Source organism: Podarcis bocagei (assembly GCF_964188305.1).
Source record: "Podarcis bocagei genome assembly, chromosome: 17".
Lineage (NCBI taxonomy): Eukaryota > Metazoa > Chordata > Lepidosauria > Squamata > Lacertidae > Podarcis > Podarcis bocagei.
Window position 1 is genome coordinate 40,308,670 of NC_138143.1, and position 12,228 is coordinate 40,320,897.

General features: G+C 50.2%; 1 protein-coding gene across 1 annotated transcript; it reads left to right on the top strand.

Moving 5' to 3' along the window:
* Window positions 1-634: 634 nt before the first annotated feature.
* On the top strand, window positions 635-12,170 carry LRRC23 (leucine rich repeat containing 23). The gene is made up of 8 exons (XM_081176830.1): window positions 635-790; window positions 2,883-3,017; window positions 4,362-4,474; window positions 4,657-4,910; window positions 5,026-5,156; window positions 5,956-6,092; window positions 8,643-8,910; window positions 11,862-12,170. Exons 2-8 carry the CDS (start codon window positions 2,892-2,894, stop codon window positions 11,901-11,903), a joined length of 1,071 nt encoding a protein of 356 aa, XP_081032956.1. The 5' UTR covers window positions 635-790; window positions 2,883-2,891; the 3' UTR covers window positions 11,904-12,170.
* The last annotated feature ends 58 nt before the right edge of the window (window positions 12,171-12,228 follow it).

The window sequence follows — 12,228 nt, forward strand, 5'->3', positions numbered from 1 at the left end:
AATCAGCCCTGAGTGCTGACTGGAAGGACAGATCCTGAAGCTGAGGCTCCAAGACTTTGGCCACCTCATGAGAAGAGAAGACTCCCTGGAAAAGACCCTGATGTTGGGAAAGATGGAGGACACAAGGAGAAGGGGACGACAGAGGACGGGATGGTGGGACAGTGTTCTTGAAGCTACAAACATGAGTTTGACCAAACTGCGGGAGGCAGTGGAAGACAGGAGTGCCTGGCGTGCTCTGGTCCAGGGGGTCACGAAGAGTCGGACATGACTAAGAGACTAAGCAACAACAAGAGTCAAAATAAAAAAATTCCTTCCAGTAGCACCTTAAAGACCAACTAAGTTAGTTCTTGGTATGAGCTTTCGTGTGCATGCACACTTCTTCAGAACAAGAAGTGTGCATGCACACAAAAGCTCATACCAAGAACTAACTTAGTTGGTCTTTAAGGTGCTACTGGAAGGAATTTTTTTATTTTGACTATGGCAGACCAACACGGCTACCTATCTGTAACAACAACAAGAGGTGAGGTTTCCCTCCCCCTCCCTCCCCCGCGCCCCTTCATGCAAATCATGCCGCTCCCTCAGCCAATCAGCGCCCGCGCCTGCCTCGTTCCAGCCCCGACTCCTCCGCACTGGGCGACAACCACCACCCGACAAACAGGTCGCGGTTGCCCGGGGAGCGGAGGCTTCTGGCAACGGCGTCCCGGGCCCGTAGCAACGGAAACACCTCGCCTGCCGCCGCCGCCGCCTCGCCCCGGCCAAAACTCCAGCAGCAGCAGCTCGGAGCTTGAGCGTGGGTAGCTGTCGTTGCTCTTCTTTCTTCCCCATCCTGGATCCTCCCCACGCAAAGGGAGAAGAAGGGTTAGCAGGGAAGGGTCTTTGCATGGATGGGGAGAGTTCCTTTGGGCTGAGGGAACTGTGGCTTGGCTGGTTTGGGGATCGCAGGCTCCGAGGGTCGTCATTTGCTCAGGAGGGCAATAGCGAAGGGGGGAAGTTGAGCAGGCGCCGCTTCTCTCAGCACTGTGACAAGTTACATCTGTGAAATTTCTCCGCCTTTTAAGGGTGAGCTCCTCAGCCCACAACTCTTTGCCTTAGCGCTGTTTAAAACATGGCAGGATCGCATCATTGCGCTTGGTCGTTGCTGCTTTTTGCCCTGCATTTTAGACTTTTGCTCCTGGCTCCAGAACGGGGGGGGGGGAGAGAGAGAGAGAGAGAGAGAGAGAGAGAGAGAGAGAGAGAGAGAGAGACGGGTTCCATCATTTTCACAATCCTTGTTGCCCTCTGATATATAGCTTGCCACACATATTTTTTTTAGTTTTTCCCAAAATTGTTGGGCAACCTTACTCTGATAGATACATTTCTGAGGCGTCCTGTCATTGTGACCAGGCCAGTTAGGGGATCCAGGACAGATGACATTAGTTAGACAGCAAGGGTTAAGAAAGACCTCAGGTGGCCAGAACCTTAATCAAGGACCAATTGAAATACAGCGGGGTTACCTGTGTGGTACCCAGGGGTGTATGGGGTATTAGGGGTGGGATAGTACCTCTGCTGGGGGACACGTTGTGCTCCTTCTGGGGTTGTTTGTCCACCTTTGGTCCCCACCCTGCACTCAGCTCTCACCTGTGGCTGCTAGATGCTGTCAGCATGTGACATTGGTCACACCCCGGGAACGGCTTTGACAGGTCAGCTAAACCAGGTGAGGGCAGCCAATGCGTTTCAAACCCTTGGTGAGTTGGGGAGCTCCCCTGCATGTGATGACAGGATCCGGTGAACTGAGTGGACAAGACCAAGAATGGGTTCAAAGGTCAAGAAGGCGGTTTCTGTATGTACTGTATAGGAAAGTGAGGGGCAGATGGGGCTCGTCCACCAGGGATGGTAGACCATCTAGGAGACGGGAAACTCTGGTCCTACAACTCCACTGCTTTGTGGGATATCTTCAGGAGAAAGAAAAAAAGTTTCAGGAGTAATCCCTGCACAAATCTGGAGTCCCTAAGACAGTTGGATGGCACCTTGTATGCCTCCTTCCGGCAACTCCTGGAGCCAAGCTGGTGCCAGACGTATTGCTCTGCTTTCTTTTGGACCCCATCAGCTAAGAAGAGGGTCTTGTTGTCTGGGCAGCCCAGGAGCTCCATCCCCACTGCTCAGGCTTGTGCCCCAAGGAGGTCACTTTAGTTTGACTTTGAGCCAGTGTGGTGTAGTGGTTAAGAGTGGTGGACTCGTAATCTGGTGAACCAGGTTCGCTTCCCCGCTCCTCCACCTGCAGCTGCTGGGTGACCTTGGGCTAGTCACACTTCTCTGAAGTCTCTCAGCCCCACTCACCTCACAGAGTGTTTGTTGTGGGGGAGGAAGGGAAAGGAGAATGTTAGCCGCTTTGAGACTCCTTAGGGTAGTGATAAAGCGGGATACCAAATCCAAACTCTTCTTCTTCTTATTCTTCTCTTCTTCTTCTTTACCTCCAGAGGCTCACTCCACTGTCTCTCAAGACAGATGGATGCCGGCAACAAACTCATGGACAAACATGTTTCTGCTGAGGCCTCACCTATGCTGCTGAAATTAGACTTGAAACACGCTTTCTGCCATAGCTGATAGGATTGGTCGCAGTGTATGCTTGGCTGTGGTGTTTGTGTGTGGTGCCCACAAGTGGTTTGCAAATAGAGCCACAAGCCCCAAAACATTGACAACCCCTGCTTTTCCTAAAATGCGCTTCCTACCACTACCAAGGATGGGATGAGATGATGGTGGGATGCATGGATCTGGGTTGAGATGAATGGGTATTTCTTTCACCGGGAGCACACAGTCTAGGCTCGTGTTCCATGGGAATGAGGGGACTCTCTCTCTCTAGCCAGCGGCTGAAAAACCACACTTAGTCTGTTTTGTTGTACCAGCCCTTGAAAATGTCAGATGAGGAGCCGGATGATGAAGATGAGGTCGAAGATCAGAAGGATGATGCTGAAGAGAAAGGTGGAGACGAGGGGGAAGGGGAGGAGGAGAAGGAAGCGCCAGAGGAGGAGGAGGAAGAGGTAACAGATTGGTGGCTTTTTTGTTTTGTTTTTATGTTCAGAAATGCAGGACACAATTCAACCAAAGTTAGGCTCTTTCATGTCAGTGGACGAAGGGTGAAATCCTGTACGTGAGTTCTGATGGCTGAGGAGTGATAGGATTTGGAGGAAACCTTGCTTGGTCCATGGGTGTTAAAATAAGGTATCGCCAGCAGAACAGGATGGAGTCCTGGGTGATATCTGAGCGGCAGACAAAGGCAGCACATTTACCCCCATCCATGGCACAGCATTCCACCGGCCCTAGACTGGGCAGAAGAAATTTCTTCCCTGTTGACTTCCGTGGTGGAGAAAGGCAAATACTCAAGATGGGTCTGTTTCTTGTCTGCTGCCTTGGCCGGAAGATTCAAGGACAATCAAAGAAACATTTCAGCATAGTGTAGCATAGTATAGCATCAAAATAGTAAATTTTTTAATTTGCAGAATGTGAATAGATATCTTTTCGAAATGAGAGCAAGAGCAAATTCTGATGAGGAGATGGGAGTCTGTTTGCCTCAAATTAGGCCTTGTATAAATGAGATTATTCACCAAAAGCAGGCACACACCTCTCATTGAGTTTGTATACATACTTAAAGTACATACGCAAGAGGCTCGTTGGTTATTATATTTCGGAAATGGTTCATGCTCTTACGTAACGTAGCTGCATTGTTTCATACTTTCTGGGTGCCCCATGGTCATCTCTGTAAAGGACCGTGGACCCTGATTTTATCTAAGGCTGCCAGACTGCAACTCAGATTGCAGCTGCCATTTACCGTATTTTTTGCTCTATAAGATTCACTTTTCCCCTCCTAAAAAGTAAAGGGAAATGTGTGTGCATCTTATGGAGCGAATGCAGGCTGTGCAGCTATCCCAGAAGCCAGAACAGCAAGAGGGATTGCTGCTTTCACTGCGCAGCGATCCCTCTTTCTGTCCTGGCTTCTGAGATTCAGAATATTTTTTTCTTGTTTTCCTCCTCCAAAAACTAGGTGTGTTTTGTGGTCTGGTGCGTCTTATAGGGCAAAAATATGGTAGTTTTGCCACTAAACGGGGGGGGGGGGGCAGAGCGGCAATGTCTTTGATCACCTCTGACTCCATTCCAGTCTTTTGATGTGGCCCCCTAACCTGCCTTCTGTAGTGAACAGAATTCCAGGTGTAACACAGGTGAGAAGGCACAGTGTGTGTAAAATTTGTGGGGTTGAGGGATAGGTCGCCATTGCCTGATCTCCTGATTCAGAGGCAAATTTAAAGATTCAACAGAAATCTTTGCCGCTTGACAACTTTAAGTTTATCTGATGTCTCTTTTTCCTTGCTGTGCTTCCTCCCTCCCAGCACCAAGTCTCAAACCCTCTCACCGAAGAGCACATGAAGGAAGGCCTTTCGATGTTATGTAAAACTGGCAATGGCCTGGCTCATGCATTTGTGAAATTAGAGGCCAAAGAAAAGTGAGTGCACAGGCATGACTAACCTGCCCCCCATTTCTCCTCCCGTCCAATGGGTGCAGCTGCCCAGAAACGGGATAATTTCCTTGTCCAAGCTTCCTGGGAAAATTGAGCAGTTTGGGACAAACGCCCTGGTAAGCTAGCACTGGTAAATAACATTGCTTTCTGCCCTCATCCTGCGGTAGGGAACTGACAGACATCAACCTCATTCAAGGCTTCATCCACTTGCGTTATGTAGACCTGTCCGAAAACCTGCTCAGAGACCTCTCCCCACTGTCAGGACTCACGCATCTGCTGTGGCTGAAGGTGGATGGCAATCGGCTAACTAGCGCCGGCCTGGATGAGTTGATCTACCTGCAGCACGCCAGCTTTGCCAGCAATCACATCAAGGACAGCAATGGCATTGGGCACCCACGGCTGGTCAGTCTCAACCTGAAAAGTAGGTGTGCAACGCTCAAGAGAGTCCCTCTAGCCCTCAACGACAAAACTCATCCTCTGTAATCTCCTGGGGGAAAGAATCCCTTTCATCACAGTCTAATTCTTCCGTCACCCAGGTAATGAGATCGAGACAATAACAGGACTGGACCCAGAAAAGCTGTCAAATCTGCAGACAATCGAATTGCGGGGAAACGGCCTAAAGTCCACAGCTGGATTCTGCCTGCCCAAGCTGAAAACTCTGTACCTGGTAAGAGAACTTTACTGATGACGGCTTCGTTAACTACGAACCCCAAATGCCTGAGCAAACACATGTGCTTTCAGTATCACCAACCTCAGGACTACTCAGGCTTCATGTGGCCTGTTAATTGTATGCATGCAGTTAATGTCATGCGTGATTATGCTGTGTTTCATGCTGCAACAGAGTAACAGAGTTTTGTAGTATAGATATGCCCTCAAATCTATTGGATTTCGACAGGTTACTAGTTATAAGGTCCGCTTACCCTTGCTGGGTATATGGATGTACTCTGGATCAATACTGTGTCTGAGGACGTGGGTGGCGCTGTGGTCTAAACCAGGCATAGGCAAACTCGGCCCTCCAGATGTTTTGGAACTAGTCATCAGGGACGCTGAGTTTGCCTGTGCCTGGTCTAAACCACTGAGCCTCTTGGGCTTGCTGATCAGAAGGTTGGCGGTTTGAATCCCCGCTATGGGGTGAGCTCCTGTTGCTCCGTCCCAGCTCCTGCCAACCCAGCAGCTCAAAAGCACACCAGTGCAAGTAGATGAATAGGTACCATTGCGGCAGGAAGGTAAACGGCGTTTCCATGCACTCTGGTTTCCGTCACAGTGTTCCATTGCACCAGAAGTGGTTTAGTCATGCTGGCCTCATGACCTGAAAAGCTGTCTGTGGACAAACGTCGGCTCCCTCGTCCTGAAAGCGAGATGAGCGCCGCAACCCCATAGTCGCCTTTGAATGGACTTAACTGTCCAGGGTCCTTTACCTTTTACTATGTCGCCTTTCTCTTACATTGCAACATCTTTCCCCCTAGGCCCAGAATGCCATTACCGTAATAGAGGGCCTAGAGGACCTGGGGCAGCTCACAACTTTGCATCTGCGCGACAATCAGATTGAAACCCTGGATGGCTTCTCAGCAAGCTTGAAGTCTCTCCAGTATCTCAACCTACGGTGAGTTGTTTCCCGTAGCACAGAATTTCCACCAGGGCCTCTTAGAAATAAGAGGGGAAATGGCACAGGGGGCAGGGAGTGGTATCTGAGCCAAGTCTACGTTTGAGACTGGTTCTTAGCTCCTTGAAGTATTTGTTGTAAATCAGGGGTGGTTAACCTGTGGCCCACCAGAGCAGTGTTATATGGTCCCACTGGCCATATAGTGGCCTATCCATGCGTCAAAGTTTGGCAGTTCAAATCCCTGCGACGGGGTGAGCTCCTGTTGCTCGGTCCCTGCTCCTGCCCACCTAGCAGTTTGAAAGCACATTAAAGTGCAAGTAGATAAATAGGTACCACTCTGGCAGGAAGGTAAACGGCGTTTCCATGTGCTGCTCTGGTTCGCCAGAAGCAGCTTAGTCATGCTGGCCACATGACCCAGAAGCTGTACGCCGGCTCCCTTGGCCAATAAAGCGAGATGAGCGCCGCAACCCCAGAGTCAGCCACAACTGGACCTAATGGTCAGGGGTCCCTTTACCTTTACCTAACCTGTGGCCCATCAGATATTGGACTGTAACTGCCATCATCTCTGGCTATTGGCCATGCCAATGAGACTGATGGGAATTGGAGCCAAACAGCTTCTGGGAAGGGTCACCCCTGCTGTACGGTGTTGTTACTGAGATGTTGAACCATATTTGGCCACCAAATCTGAGCAGGAGCAATCCTGAGCACGAGCAGTCTATCTGAATAGTGAGAACTTGGAATTTCAACATCAGCATCCTTAAAGCATAGGTAGGAAACTGGATCTGGCTGGTGGGCCACTGATGGGGTGCTTTGAAGTCCCAACAATCTCAGGACTTTGAAGTAGGGCTTGTGCAGAGCATTGTGTGGTACTTTGAAGCGGCGCTAATCAACTGATTGGAAGCACTACAAAGTGCTGAGCAGTGCTTTTTGCAAACCCCTGGATCAGCTGACTGCTGACCACCTGCCTTGCTCTCACTGCCAGTCAGCTGACTGACAGTGACAGCAAGCCTCCCTTTCCAATGCACAACTGAGAGTGCACTTTAAGGCTCTCAGCTGTGCACTGGCAGCACCAGTGCACAAGGACAAATAATGTCAGGTGTGGAGGAAATTGCCCCATGAGCCAAATTGGGCCCGTAGGCTGGGCATTATCATTATCATTATCATTATCATTATCATCATATTTATATTTATACCCCTGCCACTCTGGGCAGCTTCCAACACATATAAAAACATGATAAGACCTCAAACATTAAAAAACTTCAGGTGTCTTCTAAAAGTTGTGTAGTTCTTTTTCTCTGATGGGAGGGCGTTCCACAGCGAGGGTGCCACTACCGAGAAGGCCCTCTGCCTGGTTTCCTGTAACCTCACTTCTTGCAGTGAGCAGGGACAGGGAGTATCTAAATAGTGCCCAAGTCAGGTACACAGGACGCACCCTCCAAGGGGCAGGGCATGGAAGGAGCCCGCTTTGGCCCTGGCACAGTGGGCGGCAGCATTGCCAGCCACTCTCCTCTTTCCACCAGAGCTGCCAGCTGGCTGTGAGGAAACAGAAGATTGGGAAGGGGGAGATGTGGCTGGGCGTGTCAGACAGGGGCAGGACACACAGAAGGTGATCTTCCACCTCTGTGATCTCCAGTCCCTGCCGTTGGCAGAGTGCAAGGGGTGGTCTCTCGGGGGGGGGGGCACATGGCTCATGCCTCCCAGGTTGTGCGTCTGGGGCCATGGCTCCTATGCCCCCCCCATGCTATATCACTGGCAGTGGGGGAACTCAGAGCTGGACCTCAGTGCCCAGGCTGAACGATGGGAGTGGAGATGTTCCTTCAGGTTTAGGGGGCTGGGGCCATTTAGGGCTTTAAATATCAACACCAACACTTTGAATTGTGCTTGGAGATGTAGTGGAAGCCAGTATAGATTTTTTAGGAGCTGTGTTATGTGGTCCCAGTGGCCATATAGTGGCCTAGCCATGCTTCAAAGGCTCCTGCCATTATCGGCTCACTCTGGTGCCATTTCTAGAGTCTATGTATGTACAGCACAAGGGACGTGGGTGGCACTGTGGTCTAAACCACAGAGCCTAGGGCTTGCCGATCAGAAGGTTGGCGGTTCGAATCTCCGCGACAGGGGTGAGCTCCTGTCGCTCGGTGCCAGCTCCTGCCAACCTAGCAGTTCAAAAGCATGTCAAAGTGCAAGTAGATAAATAGGTACCACTCTGGCGGGAAGGTAAATGGCATTTCCGTGCGCTGCTCTGGTTCACCAGAAGCGGCTTAGTCATGCTGGCCACATGACCCGGAAGCTGCACGCCGGCTCCCTCGGCCAGTAAAGCGAGATGAGCGCCGCAACCCCAGAGTCGGTCACGACTGGACCTAACGGCCAGGGGTCCCTTTATCCATGTACAGCACAGGAAGACTGCCTTGTGCATAGAAGGTACTTAACTATGGCACTGGCTGTTAAGGGGAAACTCTGGCATCCGAGAGCCAAACCAGAGCACAGAGGGAACATTTTCAGCAGGAGGACCTGGAAGTTCCTGCACCTGCTAACTTCTTCTTTCTCCTGCAGGGGGAATGCGATTGTGCAGCTCCAGGAAGTGTCAAAGCTGCTGGTGCTGCCCATGCTACGAGCCCTGGTCTTGCTAGACAACCCTTGCGCAGAGGAGGGGGACTACCGGGTGGAAGTGCTGGTGATGCTTCCACGCCTTGAGCGCCTCGATAAGGATTTCTTTGAAGAGGACGAACGGACGGATGCTGAGGAGCTACGGCAGAGGCGCCGGGAAGAAGAGCTGGAACTAGAGAGAGAGAAAGAGAGAGAGAAGGAGCTGGAGCTGGAAGTGAGACACAAAGGGGGGTGGCAGGAGGGGCAGCGAAGGCTCAAATTGTCAGGAGCCACAGAGAACCATGCTCTCCACCCTTTTGTGGCACAGCCTCTTTCCCTGCCATTTTTTAAAGTGATAAAATTTGGCTATAATGGAGGAGGGGGTGGAAAGGAGTGTGTGGATTTAATTTACAGTCATACCTCGGGTTGAATGCGCTTTGGGTTGAGCGCGTTCAAGTTGCGCTCTGCGGCAACCCAGAAGTAATGGAGCGCATTACTTCCGGGTTTTGCCTCTTGCGCAGATGCTCAAAATGACGTCACACGTAAGCGCAGAAGAGGCGAAACGTGTCGTGCGCAGACGTGCCATCACTAGTTACATTTGCTTCTGGATGCAAACGGGGCTCCGGAACGGATCCCGTTCATATCCAGAGGTACCACTGTATTTGTTTCTCCCCATAATTTGAGCACAGGGGCAGGGGTGGTGCGAATAGTGTGGATCCCCACTTAAGAAGAGAAAAGCCTGAAATCAGGAATCTGGTCACTTTCAGCCTTAGATCACTCCCTGCGTTGTCGCTCTCTCTGGGCGGGATCCAATCGCATGCATGCTAGTTGCTTTGTTAAAAGTTGACCTGGAGGTCTTGCTCAACAACAATGTTATAATGAATTCGGCGCAGCACATTATACTGGGGAAAGGGGTTGAAAATGAAACAAGAAGTCTTAATGCCATTTTTCAAGTCTATGGCGTGGCCACCATTAGAATACTGCACACCGCTGTGGTCCTCGCATCTCCAGATGGATATCTCAGAGCTGGGAAAGGTGCAGATAATGGCAGCCGTTGACACCCACACCCATTCAAAGTGCTTGGCACAAACCACAAGTCATAGGCTTTCTGCCCTGGTTGTTGAGCTCCCAGAGACATCTGGCTGGTCACTGTTGGAAAAAGAGTGCCATAGGCCGATCTTCTGGGCAAAATATCTTGAGATGTTTCAGGTGCAAGTGAACATTATTAGGAGGATGAAAGCATAACATGGAAAGTAAAGATGCTGTGAGTGTGTGTTTAGCCTCTCATAGACCTGGGTGTCTACCGCTAGCATGCTAGCCTTGTTCAGCTGTTCTTAACTCTTTGTGTGTCAGGACTCTGAGCGAATGAGAGAATGAATGAAGCAATTTTTTCACATCCACATTTCTCAACCAGGGGGCACCCCCCAAAGACATATGAAGATCTCAGGGGGGGCGTGAGTGTTTCCCAGAAATATGTGCAATATAAGTAACACATTCAAAGTCATGAAATCTCAATCCATTTGAAAATTCAAATAAAATACCGTATTTTTTGCTCTGTAAGACTCACTTTTTCCCTCCTAAAAAGTAAGGGGAAATGTGTGTGCATCTTATGGAGCGAATGCAGGCTGCGCAGCTATCCCAGAAGCCAGAACAGCAAGAGGGATTGCTGCTTTCACTGCGCAGCGATCCCTCTTGCTGTTCTGGCTTCTGAGATTCAGAATATTTTTTTTCTTGTTTTCCTCCTCCAAAAATTAGGTGCGTCTTGTGGTCTGGTGCATCTTATAGAGCAAAAAATACGGTAATTAGGGAAGCCAGGTTCGAAGGAGGGTGTGGGGTTTTTATGTTAACTAAAAGGCGGTTATGTTTTGTTTTTGTTTTTAAAAAGAAACACTGCTTTCAATAATCCCACACCATGTGACCATGGTGCCTGTCACAGACAAGATAACAGGCTGCCTGCCAGAACAGCACAGGCTGGGAGCAACAGTGTCTGTTGGTGGGCATGGGTGGGGAGACTTTTGAAGCAGGAATTCAAGCAGCTTGTTTCCTTCTTTCTAAGGGATGCTTCCAGATGGGTGCTTTATGGCAGGACTGGTGCTCCTCATGCATTCAAGTGCTTGCAGCGTCCGCACAACATAATTGGCGTTGAAATACCAGCCCATTTCCCCCCTCCCCCAATTTAATCTGGATCTGTCCTTTCTGGATAAAATCCAATAAATTAAAAATAACTCCTGCCAGTGGTCCATTTGCAACCCCTTTGCTGTGCTGTAGCTATGGGGGGGGGGGGACAACCAGGTTTTTCACCCCAGGTGAAACCCCCAGAGGGGCACCATTGAGGCTCCCAGCCCGTATGTGTGTGTGTGTGTAGGCAAATGCATGTGTGTGTGTGTGGGGGGGTGTCTTTGACCTCGGTGAAATAAAGCTTAGTTTCACCCCTACTCTTTGCAGCTCCCGCCTGGAAGCAAACTGTAAATGTCAGCATTCTGTGCTTTTAGTTGTGTGATCCTATGGCTAATCCGAAAATGAATAAAACCATACCTACAGAAGAGAAAATATATATATATAGAAAATTGATCACCAAAATTTATTAGTTATAAAGCTTCTAATATGTTCTAGATGCTATAAAAACAGACAGACAGACAGACAGACAAGCATAAGGCTAGCTCAGCTGGTAGAGCATAAGACTCTTAATGCCGGGAATATGGGTTTGAGTCCCACACTGGCCGGAAGATTTCTGCATTGCAGGGGGCTGGTTTTGATGACCCTCGTGGCCCTTTCCAGCTCTACAATTCTATGAGTAGCTGACCGCTAATAAAAGAGATGAAAGCAGAAGGCAGTTGGAGGGAAAGGAGAAATTTTGCGCTATGTTAGACTTGATGCTCTAGTAGTGCATAATCATCCAGTGAGAAGTTTTACACCAGCCGCCTCAGAATTGCTGGCCGCTGCGCATTTCCCATCCATTTCAAGAGAGTCGGCACAGAAGACCCTCTCTGTCGATTACGCACTTCTTCTGATCTTAGTATCTGGGCTCTCAAGAAGCGGGTGGGACCAGCCCTCTCCTTGTGCGTCTTGCGGGTGTCGTGTATGCCAAATCAGGCCGCCTGCCACCTGAAAGACCCTCCATCCGGAAATAACCCAATTCCCCTCTCTTCTTCCTATCCACTCCGCCCCCTCCCCTTTTTCTTCCAGGAAACGGATGACCTCGCTCAGGAGGAAGATGCGCCAGAATGACACGAGAGTGCCAGTCCCCAGACAGGGCGTTTGCCGCTTTTCCGGAGCTCAGCTGCCAGCTGCTTCGCGGAGTGGAGCAGGAGCTGCAGCCCGCCTTGCAAAGCCTCCTTCTTTCCTGCGCTGCGCAGCGCCGACCCAAGGAGCGCTGCTTCCCTGGCGCGCAGTACCCGAAAGGTGCCGAGAGACAGAGGAGCGTCTCTGCGCTTTGAATGGGATGTGATGTGATGCATGTGACTGTGGATTAAAAAAAGGAGGGCAGGAAAAGAAGTCTGATGGAGCCGGGCTGAGTGTGTTGTTTTTGGCATCCCATCCCTGCAGCACCGCC